The sequence below is a fragment of the Camelus ferus genome, chromosome 26 (genome assembly GCF_009834535.1).
Source record: "Camelus ferus isolate YT-003-E chromosome 26, BCGSAC_Cfer_1.0, whole genome shotgun sequence".
NCBI lineage: Eukaryota > Metazoa > Chordata > Mammalia > Artiodactyla > Camelidae > Camelus > Camelus ferus.
In genome coordinates, this window is record NC_045721.1 from 27254956 (window position 1) to 27275878 (window position 20923).

Below are 20923 nucleotides of genomic sequence, written 5' to 3' on the forward strand. Positions count from 1 at the left end.
AAGGGTCTACCAAGCCCAAAACACGGTACCACTGTCGCTCAGAGTTCAGAGGTAGCCCTTCCGCGTCCTGGAGCTCCTGGAAGCAGAGGCTCATGGGGAAACAGCTCCGTGGGGCGTGTCTGGTGCCTGAGACAGGAAGGCAGTGCCCGTCCTGGTCCACCGCACACAGCGGACCCCACACAGGTGAAGGAATGGTCACCTGATGTGCAAAGGACTGACAGGGTCAAAATATGACAGTAAAAATGCTGCAATGTCTCTGTTTTACCTTAAATCAGTGCCACAGAAAAGCTGGGATCAGCACATTTGTCCTTCATTCCACAAACCCCACAGCAGTCACAGAATCACAGAAATGCAGAGCGTTACCCTTGGAAGAGCCTCTGGGTGGCTGGTCGAACACCTCAATTTCAGCGAGAGAAAACTGAGGCCCAGAAAGCGAGTCAACAGGTGAGGCCAGACGACACCTGGAGAGGAGTGTGTTCCCGGCCAGGCGCCCGGGGCCCTCTGGAGCGAGGTGCGTGGCGGGACCATCGGGGCTGCTCCCTCCTCCGGCCCAACAACACCTGCTGTTACAGGAGGCAGCCAGCCTCCCCGACACGGCACTTCTGACCTCATAACACATGCGACATTGAAAAACCATTATGCTAACTGGCATCTCAGCAAAGCAGCCTCCCTGGTGCACTCGTGGAGAAAAGGGTTTTTGGAGAAAATGAATGACAGACCAGATTTTTAAATAATGAAAATGGTGGAAGACTTAAAACGTCATTTTGTTTCGATGTAACTAAGCTTTGGTTAACCAGGTGTGAGCTTCTGAATGAGCAACGACAGGTCCACCGGGACAGTGACACGGACAGGCTGCTCGCACCGCTGTCGGCCGGCCGAGGGCAGCGTGGCAGCGCCTCTGCTCACAGGAACGACGCCCAAGGGGAACAGACGTCCCCGTCCACACACGCACAGCCGCCCAGGGCACCGGGCAACCCTCCAAGCAGTAAGATGCAGCAGTCGCACCAAACCCGGCTGCTGGAGGCTCGAAGAACACCCCGGAGAGAAGGCCTCACGAGAGCCCAGTGCCGAGGCCACGGCGCTGTGAGCGCGGCTGTCGGGGACGCTCACAGAGGCCAGCACTCCGACCCGTCGGCCCGGAGCCTGGCGCCAGCTCGCGGCCGCGGGGAAGGTAGAGCTCAGTGAGGCGTTGGGAGGGGGCAGCACGGGCTGCACCTCCAGAGCGGCCTCCTCCAACCTCCACCAAAGCGCCTGCGAGAACGAGAGATGCCGGCTCAGAAGACCCCGGCAGGTGGCCGCCCGGCCTGAGGCAGGGAGCAACGTCCGTGAACAGACGGCAGTTCTCCACGAAAGCCCCTCCCAGTTTATGACACAAAGCCCTCTGAGTGCAGGTGGATTTTCCCCGCCTCCAGCTGGGGGTGGCAGCAGGCGGGGAGGCGCAGGGTCTGCCCTCCCGGACGGGCAGGGCCGTCAGACACGGGCCACGGAGGAGGCGCGTCCTCTGGGCGGGCTCACTCGCGGTCCTCGCGCAGCTCAGCACAGCGCTGCCTCAGTTATTCCTGGTCTTTTTAGCCACAGACCACACTGCCCACCCCTCACCCGACTGTATGGAAAATAAGGTCGTCCACAGAGGAGGGCAGCACAGTTCACCCCAGCTCTCCCGTCACCAACCAGAATGATCACAGGGAAGCAAACGGCAGGAAACGAGGAATTCTGTCTCAAAAGCAGTCACGCTGACCTCCGAGAAGGCCGACCGCTGGCACCGCGTTAGCTCCACAGCAGAGACGCCTGAAAACAGGTGTCCCATTCCAGGGGCTCAGCTACAACTCACAGAAGTTACTGGATACACAGCGCTTCCAAAATACGTAAAAATCAAATGCAATGAATGCCATGGTTCACCCCTAAGTCGATCTTTTTTTTTTTAATTCTGTAAAGTACACATAACATAACGTCTACCACCTTAGCCATTTCTGAGAGTCCAGTTCAGGGGCATTAAGGACATTCTCCTCGGTGCGCAGCATCACCACCACCATCTGCACCATGTTTTTCATCTTCCTGCAGTGAAACCCTCTACTCATTCCAAAGTCGATCTTCTCGCCCAAAAATTTGAAATCTTCTGTAAAACCGCTGAGGTAAAAACAAACCACATTCAAGTTCCTAAGGACCCTATTTGCCATTAAAATGCAAAAGCAATAACCACTCTGTCTGAGTCAGAAGCAATTTCCAAACATTTCCTAAATAACTAAGCAGCTTCAGACATACTAGATCAAATTACGTGGTAAAAACTAGAATTCTCAGATCTCTCTATTACGAATGAATTTACACCTCTAAGAGCTGTAGCTGCAGCCAACTCTTCTTTCTCCCCATTTGATAACATTCTTCTCTTTTTCTGCACCTAATGTCACAGCCTCACGTCCTCGGCACTGACTTCAAAAGGACTCCATCATATAGAAACAGCAGTAAGGAAACTGTCTAGCAAATGACCTCAGCATTCAGGTCACAAAGGAAGGCAGCTTTCTTGGTTCTGGAGGTTGGTTACTTGGATTCTTATGAAAAGCAAATAAAGCGTCTCAATTTGGAAATATTTTCCATGTCAACTTGAAGCTTCTTATAAAACAAACCATCTAAAAACACAGAAAACTCGTTCCAATATTTAAAATCCACTCAGAGCCCCACAGAACCGCACTTGTCTATTCATTAATTTTGTCGTTATTTTGGATGCTTCTCAGAATCAGCAACTCACCTGGAAGAGAGAAACTAACCTGAAAAATGTTTCCGCTTTAAACTGTGGCACACACACTGCTGTCGATGGACACACTTCGCAAAATCTTTTGTTTTGTCACATGTTTGTGTATTTTCACTACCAACCAAGACCTTCAGAAAACAGGAAGAGGCTCAGCCAACATCCGACCGTGCTCTGAACAAGTGCTCAGACTCACAGCGGAGACATGACTGATCGGGTGAAGTCACAACAGAGAGAGGTCTGTGAACTTTTTAGAAAAATAACAGTAACACAATCTACCCACAATTATGAGCAAAAAATGAAGATCCTAGTTTTCCAAAATACTTGGCGTTTTACATTGGAACACATAATATAAAACAGTGTCTTATTAGCCAAGACTTGGAAGCAACCTAAATGTCCATCGACAGGTGACCGGTTAAAGAAACTGTGGTATATTTGTGCAATGGAATACTACTTGGCCATAAAGAAGAATAAAATAATGCCATTTGCAGCAACATGGATGGACCTGGAGATGATCATACTAAGTGAAGTAAGCCAGACAGAGAAAGAAAAATACCATATGATATCACTCATATGTGAAATCTAAAAAAAAAAAAGAAAGAGAGAAAAGAAAAAAGAGGACACTAATGAACTCATCTACAAAACAGAAACAGACTCACAGGCACAGTAAACAAGTCTTACAGTTACCAGGGGAAAGAGGGTGGGAAGGGATAAACTTGGGAGTTTGAGATTTGTAAATGTTAACCACGATATATAAAAATAGGTGAAAAACAAATCTCTTCTGTGTAACACAGGGAATGTATTCGACATCTTGTAATAACCTTTAATGAAAAGGAACATGAAAATAAGTAAATGTATATGTATGCATAACTGGGACATTGTGTTGTACACCAGAAATTGACACATTGTAACTGACTGTACTTCAAATAAAAAAAAAAAAATTACTTTGGAAATTTCAGTAAAGTTGGTGCTACAGAAAAAAAAGAAAACCACAGTGTCTTGTTGATGATCTAAGAGTGGGACCCTGGTAAACACCAGCCAGTGAAGGTGCTATTTACGATGGAAGTAGAGAAAACCCCAGCAGGTTACCTTCCCTTAACAGTCACAGCGAGCCACTGTGACTCAGTCTGCTCGGCCGGCAGACACAGAAGGTAAGGCCAGCACCTCTGTTTCATACCTAACCAAAGTATCCAGGGACGCAGACCAATGCACTTGACCGAACACAGCAGATCCTAGGAATGCGTGAACTCTCGCAAAACCGTCTGCAGAAAAGATGCAGCGTGTCTACCTTTCCCTCAGGACCTGGTATCTCTGTATTAGTAAGTACTCTCATTAGAAGCACAGGGCGGTGACTGAGTTGTGTGTGTGTGCACAGGACAACACACTCTCCTTGTTCAACCTCAAAACAACAAAGTTCCAAAGGTTTTTTTTTAGACATTTTTTCCTTCCATGATGTTTCCTTAAAAGTAATGCAAACCACCTCACTTACAACCTCCAGCCACATACATCCATCCTTCAATGAAAAACTACACAGTCACACAATCTCCCGTTAAAGACACTGCCCTGTATTTTCATTCACTGAGACCCTGGAGGTTTTGAGTGTAGCATCTGGCCAGTTCCTACCCTGATTGTAAGTAAAGCCTTGACTGCGAACAGACTCCAGATATATTCCATGCTGGAGAGCAATGGTGGTTTTTCTTACTGAATATATACGTATAATCCACAAAAGAAACAACTTTGACACGAATACATTCAACTTAATAAGGCAACCAGTTTCCCTTAAAAATCCAACAATCATCTAAATCTATTTCCTTTGTCAAATAAAACAAATCTCTGAGCTCAGGTTACAATTCATTGCAGAACTGAACAATCCATTTTTGTGCTTGTTTCAGTCAATATATAAAATGACCGTTTAAAAAAACCAAGATATCTAAATTATGTAATCATACTTCTCAATTTTCCACTGATGTAAAACCAACAATCAAAATCAGAAGAACAGAATGCACTCACCTGTGTTCCTGTCGGGTAAGATACAGCAATGCTTCTGCAGAATGCCAGGCAAAACCTGTTTCAAAACAAATAAATAAAATGCACTTGGTTACCACTCAGGTAGAGAAAGGCATCTCATTAACTGCTGCAAGTGATTTTCTAATAAGGTCGTTCAGTGCTGCACAGCCATCACGCCCAGAGTGATCTAATAAATTAAACGGCACTGAAAAGTTGTGATGACGTACATTTTTCATCAAAAAGGTTAATCAGGTAAGTGTGCTGATTATACACTCAGCTCTGAGGATAGGAATGCAGCTCTGTTTAATGTGTGTCCCTAATGGGTCCTCAAAGTGCCTTGAAAGCTGCACTCAGGGGACTCCTACAATAAGGCGAATGGGCCCACCAGTTCTGCGATGGCTTTTAAAATATGGGAAGCAATTAGAACCTGAAAATGGAGGCTTGCTGGGGCAGAGCATTGGGTCCGTCTTTAGGATCTAAGCCAAGAAGCTTTTACCAAGGATGAGTCATAAAGAAGATGTGAACAAAGCGGCTGTGTTCACATGTACAGTTTGGTAGGAAAAGGTGGAGGAAATATCTTATTTAATAAGTGAAAGGAAGATGAAAATAATGGAAAACGGCTTTCCCAGGAAAATTCAGCAATGGAAGGCAACTGCAAAGCACAGATTTAAAAAGAATTGGCCACTGAAGAGATCTCCGTGGGAAACTTATGACTGTGCTTTCTCAGCTCAATTAGAGTAAACGCTGAACTTGCATCTTAAATAGTCCACGGATGAAGCTGCAACCATCCCTCAACCCTCCATGGCCACACACCCCCAGCTCTCAGCCAAGACGTGAGCATTGCTGATTCTGGAGCCAACTCATGAGCCGGCGGAGGGGGAGAGAGGGGTGCTGCAGGGACACCCCAACTCAGGGTCTCGCCGGGCAGACGCAGCTTCTGGTCGATAGATCAACGTGGGCAGAAGTCTTGCTCTGGAAAAACCGTTTCCTTCCCTTCCACGCCCTCAATACCCACTATGTTGAGACAGGAAACTGTGGGAGCATTTCTGACCCTCTTCTCTTCCGCTGGCCCCTGGCCCTCAGTGTCTGACTGTACAAACACATGTGTACGCATATGTGCACACACACGCACACTCACGTGCACACGCACATGCACTCACGCACACGCACAGGTAACGTCCTGGGCTCCCTGTAAACCTGCCCCCTTCTGACTCCACAGCCAGCACTCCCACGCGCTGACCTTTTCCAGCACTTTCCAGAGGGGCTCACAGGTTCTCACCAGGCTGAGGAACAGTCTCCCTCAGAAGACATAAATGGTCCTATAAGTTGGAAAACTTCTGTGCAGTGCAGCCCGCGTGCAGGGTGAGAACACACGTGACCACAACAGAGCCCTACCCGGTCCCGCGGGCAAACTCACTTGACCTGGAACCCTCGCGTGCTCCTACCCCCGGGAGACGTCCAGAGGGGAAAGTGCTGACCTGGTCTTATCGCAAAGCCCATCTCAAAGGAACAGTCGAAAACGCTGCCGCCAGCAGATAAACCACAAACACGTTCAGAATGGGACACCAAGGGCTTAGGCATAAACTAACATAGCTGACCTCTTCCAGAAATACACCCTGAAGACGTGGACACAGAGTCTGAGTCGCTCAGACAGCTGCGTGGGACCTGCCACTCGACTACAACGCTGACGGAGAGTGGCACCTGGAGGCTCTGGGAGGGTCCGTGGTGGTAACCAGGAGGCACATGGGAGGCCGATGCTAAGGTGGCTGTCGAGTTAGCACTAACTAGCTCAGCACAGACACCTTCCTTCCCGGCAGCCCCAGGGATCGGCCTGTCCACATCCAGGGTCTGGACAATGCACAGAACCACCTGGGGGAGAGCCAGGTAGAAACACAGGTCCTTCTGACCATCGCCCAGGGGATACACTCCACACCAGCTTTCCTACGAAAGCCCTGTCTGCAGGTCAGGTGATCGTGTGCCCTGGTGACGTGGCAGCCCCTCCCGAGGGGTCTGTGTCACATGGCTAAGCCGCGTCAGGGAAGGAGCTGATTTAGACTAACAAGTACATCAGCTCATTCGACACATGATTCTGCGAAGAAACCGAAGTCGCCCCAGGCGCAGCTTCCCTGCCTGACCCCCTGAGGCTTCTGATCCCAGCCTCTGGGTCCCTCTCTGCCCGCCCCCTCCCCGGCCCCCCGCTGCTGCCAACCAACCAGCCACCTGCTCAATCGATGGTCCACAGGGCAACACCCCCTGTAAGTTTTGTTTTGAACATGCCAAGTAGCGCTTTTCATTGGCTCCCAACCAGAAAATCTAAGGTCCCACAGACCCACCAGCAGCCCATGGGGATTCATCTCTGACTTTCCTAAGGCGGACACTGTGTCGGAACGGTGCTCGTATCCAATCGCGACAAGTTCCTCCCAGATGGGGCCACAGGTGAAGCTCTTTGTCAAGTCTTCGGCGGGGCTGTAGGCCCTGCAGCGCCGGGCACATGGCACTGCTGCGTGGCAAGCTCGGGCTGCAAGGAGCGGGGACAGGATGCTGACAGGTTATTTCTGCCTCGCGGAAGGGTTTACAGAAGACAGCAGAGGACAGTAAAATTATCCTTCTGGCCCAAAGGCACTTGCAAAGCTCAATTCCACTCACTCGGCCTGCCTGCTGTGTGACAGCACCTAACTGCTAAGAGTAACTGGGAGACGTGAGGCCACGAGCAGCTGGGGTTGAACAGAGCATATTCAGCCGACGCCCCAGTCCACCGACACCTGCCCAGCGGTCGAGAGCTGACACCAACGTCACACACCATAAGAAACCATCCTACATGTGTCCTCTGTGTCCCGTGTCCAGGTTCTTCCAAGCTTCCCCTCCCCCTTGAACCCTGCCTCCTGTCGGGTGGAATCTAAGGAGCGTTCACCTCATCAGACACGTCAGGTCAGGGGCTCTTCAGACCAACTCCTGCTCGTCCACCACGGCACCGCCTGTGCTGCTGCTGGCTTTCTCTCCTGTAAGCCTTCCTTTCCTACGCTGGCCCGTTCTTGGGTTGTGCGGTCACATCGGCTTTTCTCTCCGAAAAGATGACAGTTTATGTTTTCTTCTACTCTTTTTATCCTCTCCGTTCGCAATGATGTTTGTGTTTGTTTTTTATGGTTGTGGATTTTGCAAAAATTCGATGCTCCTGGGTTTATCCATCCATATGGATGACTAAGGCCTAGTCACTGTGCGGTCACGCTTGTCACCATAAACGTGGGGTCAGGGAGGAACCGGCAGCAGGAACTTGGATGGGAAGTGGATATCCACTCGCCTGAAGGAATTCCCTGCAGGGCTCCAAGGGCTGAGGGGAGAGTGTGAACAACAGCCAGAGAGTCGACCAAAATCCTCGACTCAGAGAGAGAAAGCGGGCGGGCGGGGCCAAGGAGAGACCCCTACCAGGAGAGAGCCTCACGTCCGTCTACACAGCACTCCCCGACCTGCTGGCCTGGTTTTGTCTCTTCAACTCTTACACTTGAAGTTACTTCCAAATACAAAGGTTTTCTCAAGCGTCACTCTGGGTCCTTGCCCTCCTCTGCTCTCTACGCTCTTGCCCCCGTGCCTCCATTTCCTCCGGCCTCATGAGGACGCTGCAGACGAGGTGCACAGTGGTCCCATCTATTTAATTAAATGTAATTAAATCTATTCACAGCGTAAGAAAATCCAAGTGCACAGACTGAATGTAGCTGAGATAAATCACACGTGCACTTTCATTTAATCGGTGTCACGGCTGGGTTAAAAGCATGGAACAATCATTCAGGAATATTCCAGGGCGCTTTTGTACTGAGAAGAGGAAACTGTTGTAGTGGCCGGGTTCTCCAGGGTCACAGAGCCAGCTGGACCACGGGCTATACACACAGTGTGTCCACTCACAGAGGGGACCAGGCTCGTGACCGTGCGCCGGTTCCTCACAGTACACTCATCTGGCTGCTGTGAGCACACTGTTTGAACACGGGTGTCCAGGTACTGTTTGTGACCCTGCTCTCCAGTCACCAGGGTGCATTCGTAGGCGGGGCATCCTGGGTCACCAGTGGCTCTGATCACCCACTGTAACCGGACTGCACCACCAGAAACCCTCTGCCGCACTGTCAGCTGAGGACTTCAGAACGTCCCCTCCCCACCCCACCCCACCCCACCCTCTGCCCCATCGTGAGACCCCTGGGATGCCTCCCCAGTCCTTCCCAGCTCCAGCTCCGAGGCAGACGCAGAAGTGTGATGCTTCTCATTCCAGAACGTACTTCAGAATTCCCTCTGCAACAGGACTCTTCTGTCAAGCATCCTCCCCGGTCACATACCCTCGAGGTTCCCAGCCTCCCACACCTGCCGTGTGCTCCCAGGACCCGCCACGTCCTGAGCAACTTGCAGGTAACCCCCTGGGGACCCCACAGACAAGGGGCTCCCTCCCCGCCAACCCGTGGCTGCATGCATTCGGGGGTCATGACTACAGCAGCCCCCCCCCACCCCACCCCCGAATCACTGACGACCCAGCAGGCGAGCTCAGATCACAGGGGAGGGGGGCTCTGTGCGTCTCTGACCTGCCGGCACCCGCTTCCCGGCTGCACCGTTCACATCCTCCCTGCGGCCTGGCCTTTCAGACACGCGTTGCTTCTCAGCCTCCACCCTGTGACCTTTCTTCCTCTTTTCTGTCTATTGAAATCTAGAGCATTTTTGCAAATTAAGCTTAAATGAAACACCCTCCCTGACCTTTTTGTGCCCCGGAGGTCCCGGTCACCTTCATTACCTCCCACAGGGCCCTACCTGTGTCCCCACCCGGGAAATAACCCCGCAGACCGTGACTGTGTCTCCCACACGGGTGTTTCTTGCTCTGGGCACTAACTCCCCGGGCAGGAGGCCCCACCCACTCATTCATCAAGGGCGTTTAAAGGGCACCTGGGAGATGGAAGGGCCCTGGGTGTGCAGGGGAGGGGGCCAGGGAGGGAGGCAGACCCCCAGACCCAAGTATGAGGATGTAACAACAGGGAGAAGGGGGGACGTGGGAGGAAGAGGAACCAGCACCAGGGAAACACACTGGGGGCCCCGTGGAGGGATGGCAAGGGGACACAGGGAGGATGGCTGAGGCGGGGTCAGGGCAGTGACGGCAGGTGGGAGAGGGGAGACGCTGTCCTGACGCCAGAAGGAAAGCGACCACGACCACAACAGGCCCAAGTAGCTCCCACTTCTGACTCTCCCTGAGGCTGGACTGCGTCTTCCGAATGACACTTCCGGGGGGAAGGGGTCTCGGGTCACAGGTGAGGAGACACCGGACACACGCTCATCACATATCAAAGTCTCCATGAAGTCCCGCAGGAACTGGGTCAGCTCCGGCACAGGGCGTGTGCATGACCACTGGTCCGACTTGGGCGGCTTTCCCTAAACGTTCCCATGAGACAGGACACGTCCAAGGATCATCACTGCAACTTTCTGTGCAGCCACGGGATGGACAGACACAGGACAGTCTTTACAGGGCCTCTCTGCCCACAGGGCTCACCAGGCAGGGAAGCTGCTGTCCACACAGCGGGACCCACCAGCCGAGGTCGCAGGGGTGAACGCGGAGCCGGGTGGCTGTGGCAAGGGAGTGTCATCCACCCTGACACTGCGGCACGACTGCTCGGGACATCGGACAACACAGCCAATGCCCAGCACGGTGAGACGGTGAAGCCCACCCAGCTACAGAGCTTTGAGGGGAAGAAACCTCCACGGTCGTCTGTACAGTCAGCTCACAGCATTAATTCTGAGCCACAGCTCGGACGGACTGCAGCAGAGATGCTGACAGGGCAAAACCACAGCCCAGTGGGGACAGCCAGAAGTGACAGGCGTGGCCCAGGGCACCGACGGTCATGCAGACAGACGACACTCACACAGGGTGTCCACACACCTGCTCTGGCAACGGGCCACCTGGATAAACCAACCTACTGGTCTCAGTCACCACCTGCACAGGCTGGGTCCTCAGGTCAACCAAATACTAAAAACACACGTGTGTGCACATGGGCACGGACGTCCGTATGTGTGTAGCATGCACATGTACGTGGGTGGGAGGGATCTCTCATGCAAAACACTGACTGCCTTTATGAGTGTGTCCCTTAGGAACTGTTATGAGAATAACAGCAGGGTCCTGCCTGGCCACCGACACCAGGATTCCAGGCCCAGAATGGGGGAGGGCCCCCGGGACTGTGCCTGTGGAAGGACCCAAACACCCCTGAGTGGCCAGTCAGCCAGGTGGGGGGACTAAGGCTCTTTTTTCAGAGTCATGGAAGTGGAAGTGGCAGGTTGCATGCCACCAACAAGAAGGGAGGTGGGCTGGTGCGCTGGGCAGGAGAGGAGAAACCAGTTTTGTTTTTTTTTATTGAAGTCTAGTTGATTTACCACGTTGGGCTAATTTCTGGAGTATTGCACAGTGAGCCAGTATTACATACACATATTCTTCACAAGGAGCCCCATTCAATGTCCTGTAACGGACGATTTACTCTTTCACACTTACTTCCACTGATGTCCTTACCGGACGGTTTCAACGGCAATTTTGCTTTCAAAATATAATAATCTGAAAAATATGGAAAAGAACAGGAACCAGAGTCTCTGGCAATATACGCCCCACCAGCTAAGTTACTGGGGGCAAAGGTCTCACATAAAACTGGGGTAAGTGAGACTCGTGGCGAGCTAAGTCCACGCAGATCCATCACTGCCCGGAGAGTTTTACAGCTCAAGTACCTATTAATTTTCTGAAAAGGAAAAATCCCTATTCAGGTTGCATAACTTTGCTGAGTTGTTTGAAAAAGAAACCTTCTACCTTAAAACAGGTGGGATCACACTGATTACTGGAAGTCACTCTGCAGGTAACTTCTGCAAGGCCACTAGCTCTGCCGGTGGAGGCGGGTCTCACTCCCGTGAAGCCACGCACGGGGCGGCTGCCCAGGGAGGCGAGCTCACGGGTCCCGGACACGAAGGCCAGCCGACCTGAGAGGCAGCGGGGTGACCATGACACATGAACTCGGCCCACAGTGATGCCCGGAAGAGGCACCAACACCATGGGGGGGGGGCATTTCTCAGAGGAATTCACACCGGCACCAAGACAAATGGGCAGCAGATAAGGGGGGACACTGTCCTCAGCAGAGTCTCACCAGCACAACGGACGTGTCACCAGGACTGTGGGGTGGACACGGATGTGACAGTCACAGGGACAGAAGCCTGGTATGAGCTCGGGCGCTGTCGCGGGACCCGCTGGTGGGGTCTAACACTGAACACAAGCCGACACACACCTGAGGGGCGTGACCTGTCTGCGGAGCAGCTGGAGGCGGTGTGTGGAGATGGGGTAGGAGGACATGGTGACAATCTGGTCAAAGGAGTTAGAATAGGGGACAAACCTGACAGAAAGAGGGGAGAAGGGAGGAAGGAGGGCCAGGGACACAGGTGATCAGAGAAACACTGGACGGAGGGTGCTGCCCTCACCCCTCCCAAGAGAAGAGCGAGGGAGGAAGGCGGAGCGGGTCCACATATGCCGGGAGGAGGCGGGGAAGTCAAGCATCTCCTGGGGACCTGGGTCCCTTCTGTGAAGGGAGAGGTGTTGACGCTGGAGCAGAGAGCCTGGCACCAAACCCCCCGAGGGAGCCGGGGAGGAGGGGGGCATGTGGACGGCCAGGCTCCAAGCGGCGGCTGTCCGGGGGTGTTTTGTTTTTAATCTGCACCGACTACTCAAACACGTAGTTCCCTGGCAGCAATCATCTCTTTTCGGTATCGAGTGGGGTACATCAGTGACGCAGTTAATCCACACCTGGAACTTTGCCCAGTAGGAGGATGACAGGTGGGGGGCAGGGCATGGTGAGCGGCAGAAATAAGGAAATGGCGGTCTCACAAGGTCCCGGGCTGGAGAGAGCACCTCCAGGCAGAAGCAGGGCTGACCGTGGGGAAAGAAGATGTCCTGGCAACAGCTAGAACTGGGGCGTGAGGCCCCACACGAGGCGGGGGGGGGGGGCACTGATGGAGAACGTCCCCGCAGCTTGTCCACTGGCCCTGCCGGACACTGGACGCCCACCTCCACGCCCCTGCGCTCCCCACGGAAAGCCTGTCCTCCTGGTGGACATTCCAACAGCAGAACAGCTGCTCCTCAAGGGCTGACGAGTACGGACTGGTCTCTGCAAATTATGGCAGGAGAGTGAGGAGTTCCCTCCCCCTAGGGGTGGCTGACGTTCCTCTGGACTTGTCCTCCTGCCCCAGGGAGCAAACGGGGCCAACCCCAAGCCCCTCTAGCCCCTAGGACACATTAGTTCAGAGGGCACCCCTAGATGCAAAAACCACGAAATTAAAATAATAAACATGAGCTTTCTTAACGCATGACCCAGCCAGCTTTCTGCAGCACGGACTCTGGAAGCCTCCCTGGATATATTTACTTCAGGTTTATTGAGGAACAATTGACCAATAAAACTGTAATACATTTAAACTGTACATGACAACTGGATATACGTTTACTCAAGTTAATGAACACATGCACCCATCGCCTGGAGCTAACCCCTGAGTGTGAGTGTGTGTGTGCACATGTGTGCATGTACTAAAACGCTCGGGATCCACTCTCAGCAATTTCGAAGGACACAGCAAGGTGCTGTTAACTGTAGTCACCATGTCGTACGTGAGACCCCCAGAACTTACCCGTCCTCTAACTGAGGTTTCTGCCCTCTGACCAGCGTCTCCCCACCCTACAGCCCCTGGGAACCAGCATTCTACCCCCTGCTTCTAGGACATAAGCTTTTGTGTTTGTTTCCACACATAAGTGATAGCACAGAGCTTTCTCTGTCTGGTTTATTTCCTGTAATGACGTCTCCCAGCTCCATCCATGTCGTCACCACTAATGGTAGGATTTCCTCAACCTCACATCTCCTGTATCCATTCATCTGCCTGAACACTGAGGCTGCTTCCACGAGCTGGCTCTTGTGACTAATGCAGTGAGCTCGGCAGTGCGGCATCTCCTTGAAGGTACCGATGTCATTTCCTTTGGATGCACACCCAGAAATGGGATTGTGGGACCATATGGTAGTTCTATATTTAATTTTTTGAGGAACCTCCATACTGGATGTACCAATTTATATTCCCACCAACAGTATACAAAGGTTTCCTTTTCTCCAACAAACAATCCAATTAAAAAACAGGCAAAGAACACGAGCAGACGCTTCTCCAAAGCAGACATGCAGGTGGCCAACGGGCACACGAAAAGATGCTCGAGGTCACTCGTCACCAGGGATGCAAGTCAGCCACAGTGAGGTGTCACCGCCCACCTGTCAGGATGGCCGTCAACAGAAAGACAAGAAACAACCAGTGCTGGCGAGACGTGGAGAAACAGAAGCCCCTCAAGCCCTCTGTCGACCAGCACACCGTCCACCTCGGGACCCCCACTCCAGCACGAGCTTAGGAGTGACTCCTGAGCCCAGTTAATTACAGCTGTTTGCTGATGAGTCTAGAATTAAAGTGTACGAGATTCCTCCCCGCACCCCTAACGATAAACCCTACACATCTTCCGGAAACGCAGTCTCTCTCTCCCACTTCCCAGCAGCTGCATGAGCCTCGTGGCCCCTCCCTGGTGCCCCTGACCCACAACCTCACTCCTTCTCACAAGGAAGAGCAAAGCCAGCAACAGGAGCTCCTGGACTTCACACCCCACACCGATGAGGGGTCCTCCGACCTCTGCTGCATTCAGAGATGCGTCCCACGTACCTGGAACTGACGCCCCAGAGTGTTCTCAACCCCACATTCTCCTGAAAGGACTTGCATCCACTGACCCACCTTCTCTGTTTACATATTCAACCTGCCTCCATCTCTGCCTTCTTCACGTGAGCATTTAAACGTGCTCAAACTTGTCCATCATTAAAAAATGAGACGGACTTCCAGCATGACAGCACAAAACCCCCCACTGCCCACTCCCCAGTGACAGTGGTGAAGATACAGCAAAAAAAAGAAGTGTATAAACAGCCACTCACAGCTGCTGGAGGGTGAAGGGGAGCTGCTCAGAGAGAAGCCTGCCTTTGTCCCAACCCCACCTCCCCACCAACACAATGTGGATAAACACGACCTTGGAAACACTGTGCTCAGGGAAAATGCCAGCCACCAAAGACCTCACGTCACACGATTCCATTCATATGATGCGTCCGGAAAAGGAAAACCCAAAGACGCACAAAGTAGATTGGGGGGGACAAGGACTGAGGTGGGGGCTGGAGGACCGGGGACCACGGCTTCAGAGGACGGGGTTTCTTTCCAGGGTGATGAAAGTGTTCTGGGATTGGCCGTGGTGATGCTGTACAAACCAAAACTCATTGGATTATATACTCTAAACGGGTGAATTGTGTAATGCGTGAATTCTGTCTCAATAGAACTGGTTTTTTTCCTCAGGTAGAAGGAAAGTTTGCTTGTAGTTAAAGTGTGAGTGTAATGCTACTTCACCTTTCCTAATAGCTCTCGCTTTGAAATTGAATAATCAAGAAACAGGCTTCAATATATTACTTAAAATAAAATGTAAACAGAGTAAGTTCCTTCTAAATTTCTGGGGAAGGATAGAAGAAAGCACACAAAATACACACAGCACAGAGCAAAGTACATAATTTTTTAAAGTTTTCAAGCATACAAAAGCGGTAACAAGCTCAAACAACAGCACAAAATATACATTATATTAATAGGATAAACACCCAGAAAGAGAAAGACTCAGATTGTGTCAAAAAATAAAATCTAACCCTAAGATCTCCAAAATAGACACAGACGAGAATTGAAATCTTACTGCAGAATGTGGTTGAGCTCAGGACAAGACTGCCAAAAACAGGAAGGAGATTTCATAACAGATAAATAGTGAAAGTCAAAATCTATCATGAATCCACATGTACTGAAATGACTAAAGCAAAACCTCTAGGACATTTAAGAATGAAGTCCACAAAACCGCAGCAGAGCACGCAGCAGCTGGACACAAACCCACCGCCCCTCTCCTGTAAATCACGTAGGCAGACAAGGTGAGGGTCTGACCACTGAATAAAGCACGAACAAAGATTATTCAACACATACCCAAATAAACGGGGCAGCGCGTTCTGCTGTGTGATTCAGCCTGGAAGTGTCAGTCCTTCCTAACTTTACCTGTAAGTCCAAAACAATCCCAATCAGAATTCCACCCATGACTCTATGGAAACTTGAAACATGATATTAAAGTTTATCTGGATGAATAAACATATGGGGAAACGAAGAGGGGATTACCTGTCAGGTACCACAAAACTCACTGTTAACACACCATGATGTGTTAGGGCAGCAGAAGGGAAAAAATTCAGAAATAAATCAAAGTCCGCCTGGAAACGCAGTGCGTGATAAAGGCTCCATCTAAAGCTCTATTAAAATTGGACGGAGAACAGGATATTCAGTTAATTCAGGTGAGGACTACTGGACTGCCATTTGAAGAAAGGCAGAGAACCCGGGACCTGGTCTGTGATCTGATTAGATGCGCAGACAGGACGGAGCCTGTTTCCACGGTGAAGGGACACCCATAGTCCGCGGCCGGTGGCAAAAATTACTTAAGTCACCGCAGGCAGACACGTGTAACCTGGTGCTGATGGAGGACAAGTCTCAGTATTCGCTGCCACAGACGTTTTAGGGAAAATAAACGGGGTCACTTGGTTGTTTCTCTTTATTCTGAGGAATCAGAGCAAAGAAAAGGGAGAGCCGGATGCCAGGCACCTGCGGAAGTGGGCATTTCAGAACCTGGGACCAGCTCAGGGCGGCCGCGGGGCCGCTGGGCCAGCTCGCCCTGCGGGGACAGAAAACTGCTCCCCGGCCCGGCCGGCCCCTCCGCCCCCTCCGCCCCCTCCGCCCCCTCCGCCCCCTCCGCCCCGCGGCTCTTCGCAAACCCCCGCAGGCCCCGCCCCCCAGGGCCCCCTCCGCCCCCCGCAGGCCCGCCCCCCCCCCCCCCCCAGGAGGGAGCCTGGGCAAGAGCACAGATAGAGCCACAGCCCAGACAGGGGCCCAGCGGAGGCGCCAACCCGCAATGTCCCGGGCACCTCCCACGGAGAAGCAGCGGCCAAGGCGGGAGAGGAGGCCCTGACCCCGGCAAGGAGAGCAGGAGAGAGAATAAAAGGTTAGAGACGTGCTGAGAACAAACATGAGCCCGTGGGGAGACGGGAGGGGAGGAGACAGCTCGAGGGGGAGATGGGGACAGGGTCCCCTCTCCGGGGGAGTGGGGAGTGCTGGAATCTGAGGGCCGTCAGCACCCCGGGACTCTTGGTCCTGGGAGAGGGTCCGGGTGGAGGACAGACACCCACCTCAAGTGCACAGAATTAACACCGGAGGGGGAGCCGGCTCCAGGGGCCTGTCAGGGGAGGACTCACGACTGGACACTGAAAAGTGTCCGCATTCCTGGGAAACTGACAAAGAAACAGCCGCAGGAGGAGGAAAGTCGGGATAATGTGGCAGAAAACGTTAAGACTGTGAGGTTTTTACAGAACGCTGGAGCACAGAAGGGCCTCAAGTTTGACGTTTACATGGAATCGTCGCTTTGTAGCACACTGGTGTCGCTTCCCCAAGCCCGTCTGCAAACCTCCGCTTTCCAGAAGCAAGCAGCGCGACCTCCGGGAGCAGTGCTGCCGTCGGCACACGACCTGCTGCTGTCAGCTGCCCCTGCAGACACTCGGTGTGACCTGGTTGCGGGAACAGTCACAGGCTGTGCCGGGCCCTCTGACCAGCCTGGTCCCCAGGCCGTGCGACTACGACTCGAGACCACGTGCACGTAAAAACAAGGGCGCTGTCTGGTTTCCTTCTAGGTTATTAAGTTCAGCTTTATCCAGCCACCAGCCTGGGAGCACACAGAGGTCTCGGGTAATTAGAAGCCTTGAGATGCGGTTTCTTTTCAGTGATTAATGGTGCCTGGCTGTCACTTCCCACAGAGCAAAATTAAGAAACATCTATTTTAATTACCGTACATTCAAGCTCTCGGAGTACAAATATAAATGGGATTTCCCTTTGCTGAAAAAGAAAATGAGCAGCATTGCCGGAGCTGGAGGGAAAAACTCGGGAGACTGCCCGCAGGGTGGGGCAGGGCGGGCAGCGCTCTCCGGCGGAAGCCAGGGGCACCCAGGGAGGGCAGCCGCAGTCCAGCTCCCCGGCCGCGCTCGCTGCGGGCCCCCAAGGAAAGAGCAGCCAACAGGAAGAGGAAGGTTCCAGCAACGACTCGCAGCACGTTGGGGTGGCTGACCAGTAACAAAAGGCGAAATACGAAACTGACTCAAAACTATGTAAAGCTGCACAGTAAGCAAGGTGAAAAGAAGAGGCAGGAGGCCTTAAAAGGGCGTGGGGGGGCAACGCTGGTGGCGGGTTGGGGCCTGGGGACCACGTGCGGCCACCCAGGCCCTCGCTCCCAGAGTCTGCATGCGGGGGCCGATGGGGACACCGCGGAGACACCGGGCGTCCTTTTCTCTTGATGAAATTTAGACCTAGTGGTAAACACAGCTTTCCTAAGGCAGCAATTTCACTTCAAGTTCTTGTATGTCACTGTCATCATGGATGCCCCAAGACACGGTGGCACTTCAACATCCTGCACCAAATTAGAAAAATCACAGCTTAAATCCTGGGCTTATGTTTGCTAACGAAAACGACCAGGAGCATGAAGTTTAGATAATTAAACATACTTGAACTCGGCACATTCCAACATAAAACTAAAAACCTAAAAAAATAAATCCAGCTGCTCGCTCCTGGGAGAGACACAGAGAAAACAGAGCACTTCTCTTGTGCAGAACAAACCCAGATGGACAAAAATAAAATTTAATTTGCAGATTCTGCCTTTGAACCCAGCACTCAGCAGTCAGTTTACCTCTGGTGACAGCAGGTGAACAGCACACACTCGGAGTTACAGACTCAGACAGTCCATAGACGAACAAGGACAGGGAGGCAGAAATGCCTGCCCTGCTTGGCCTGTCTGACCTGGCGAGGAGAACGGCCTTCTCGGTGGAGAGTGAGACAAATCAACGTGGAAACAGGAAACCACAGCCCCAGACCTACCTGCCTGCAGACCCGGGGAATCCCAGCTCTGAGCAATGAAGCAACAACAACAAAAAATCATCTGTGAGCAGCTTCTCCCAAAGAGGCATAGGGAGGGACCCGGATTAGGAACAGCAGATCCGAGGCAGACTCACAGAAGGAAAGAACCAGTAAGTTCTAGAAATGAGCGAGACTATGAGTTTGAGCTCACAGTTAACAGTGTTCAGGGGAAATACCCAGAAGCCACTAACGTGACACTGAGAACCCACAACAGGCTCCTGGGAACCAGGTGCAGTGGCCGCCGGGCTCTGCTTCCCTGGGCCAAGGAAGCCACCTGGAGAGGCGGTCCTGTCCCCGCCTGCCCCGTCCCAACATGCTGGCAGAGTAGGTGTGGGAGAAGGAGGCGCACAGAGGAGAGGCTGGCAACTCCCTGCCATGGTTGGGAATTAAACAAGGGCACCGGCCCAGGGGACATGGATGGATGGAGACGCTGCCCTCCGGCTCCTCCCCCGGCTCCCACGGGTGGGGCGGGCACCCGAGCACCTGCCCATGGAGGGCTCATGGATGTTCCCCGAAGGACCCAGCTTCTCTGTGGCAGCAGGAAACTCCTTTGATTCATTTCTCCAATTTTGCCCACCAATTATCCAAGGGAGTAGGTGAAATCCGAAATACTCTCAAGGTCTTACATCAGTGTGTGTGTCGACACCAGACTCCCGAGAATGTGGAAAATCACCTTTTCAGATTAAACTACTTCCATATTTGACTCAAAAAACGTGGATTCAGAAGCAATGCTGGACAGGGTCTATTCTAAGTCACTCGTTTCACAGATGCAGAAACCGAGGAGGAGGCAGAAGTAACTGAACTTCCCAGGGCCACACAGCTGCTTCCCAACACTCCTGACGTCCAGAGCCTCCAGGCCCCGAGGTCATCAGGGTCCACCAGTCACAAGGCACACCGCTCCCCACTGGGTCAGAAAGCAGCTTAAAGGGCGACGACGCAGCCTGGGGCTCAGCTTCTCCCCAGGTTTCCAGGCACTAAATCAACAAGAAAAACGCAGAGCGCACGCACCCAAGACAAGTGGCCAACTAGAGCAGCAAGAGGGTTTTTAATCCCATTCACAACAGAAGGTAAAACTACATGGTGCTTTTCCAAGTATAAATCTAACCGAGGATGTCCAAAATCTAAGTGGGGAAAATAACAAATACTATTTAAAACATAAAAGAAATCCTGAATATATGGAGACACACACTGTGCTTGTAATAAAGAAGATGAATATTGTGAAGCCATAAGTCCTCCACTCTTTAATCTATAAATTCAAGTTGATTTGAATCAATACCTTAGCAGTGTTTTGGGAAACTTGATAAGCAGTTTTCACGTGGAAAAAGTAAAAGGTCTAGAATAATTTCAATGAATTTTTTTTAAAAAGAAGACGAGCAGACTTACTTTACCCAGTATTGTGTTTTAAAGGCATAATAATTAATAGGATAAATTATTGCCAAAAGTTAACTAAATAGACCAAGGAAACAAAATAGGAAGCCCTGGAATAGACCCCTGGTGTGGACATTTGACATATAACAGTGATATATTTCAGACTAATGAGAAGTTGATTGAGTTGGAAGAGCAGATTATCCATATTGAAAAATAAAACTAAGTCTACCTCACCCCATACCCCAAAACCAGTTCTGAGGGGATGAAATGTGCAACAGTGAAACACAAACTTTAAAGCCTTAAGAAGAAAATAATTATCACCCTTTACCATATGGAAGGCATGGGAGGCATTAAAAAATTTTTTTTAATTACAAAACAAAAAAGTAGATATTAAAATTTAACTAAAATATACGTTTTTAAACATGCATGACAAGAGACACTGTGAAACAGTTTACAAAAGAAGTCATAGATGACAAAGGATTAGTATCTCAAACATATAAAGAACATCTATAAATTAATCAGAAAAGACAAACGAATAGAAAAATGAGCCAAGGATGTGAAGAGACAAGCAACAGAAAAGAGTCAATAAACCTTACAAAAATATGTGCAACCTCACTACTGATCAAAGATTTGTAAACAGACAGATTCGATGAGACTATCCCACAGCTTTCGGAACGCCAAAATCAAGAAGTCTGACACCAGCGATGGTTGGATGAGAACATGAAGTGAAGAACTTCTCAC

General features: G+C 51.4%; 1 protein-coding gene across 1 annotated transcript in view; it reads right to left on the bottom strand.

Annotated features, from left to right (window-relative positions):
• The window catches only part of DLGAP2 (DLG associated protein 2), a 391532-nt gene that overhangs the window by 349151 nt on the left and 21458 nt on the right, over nucleotides 1–20923 (bottom strand). Inside the window, exon 2 of the mRNA XM_032468359.1 lies at nucleotides 4754–4808. Within this exon, the coding sequence (XP_032324250.1) occupies nucleotides 4754–4808 (55 nt within the window). The remainder of the gene's footprint in view (nucleotides 1–4753; nucleotides 4809–20923) is intronic.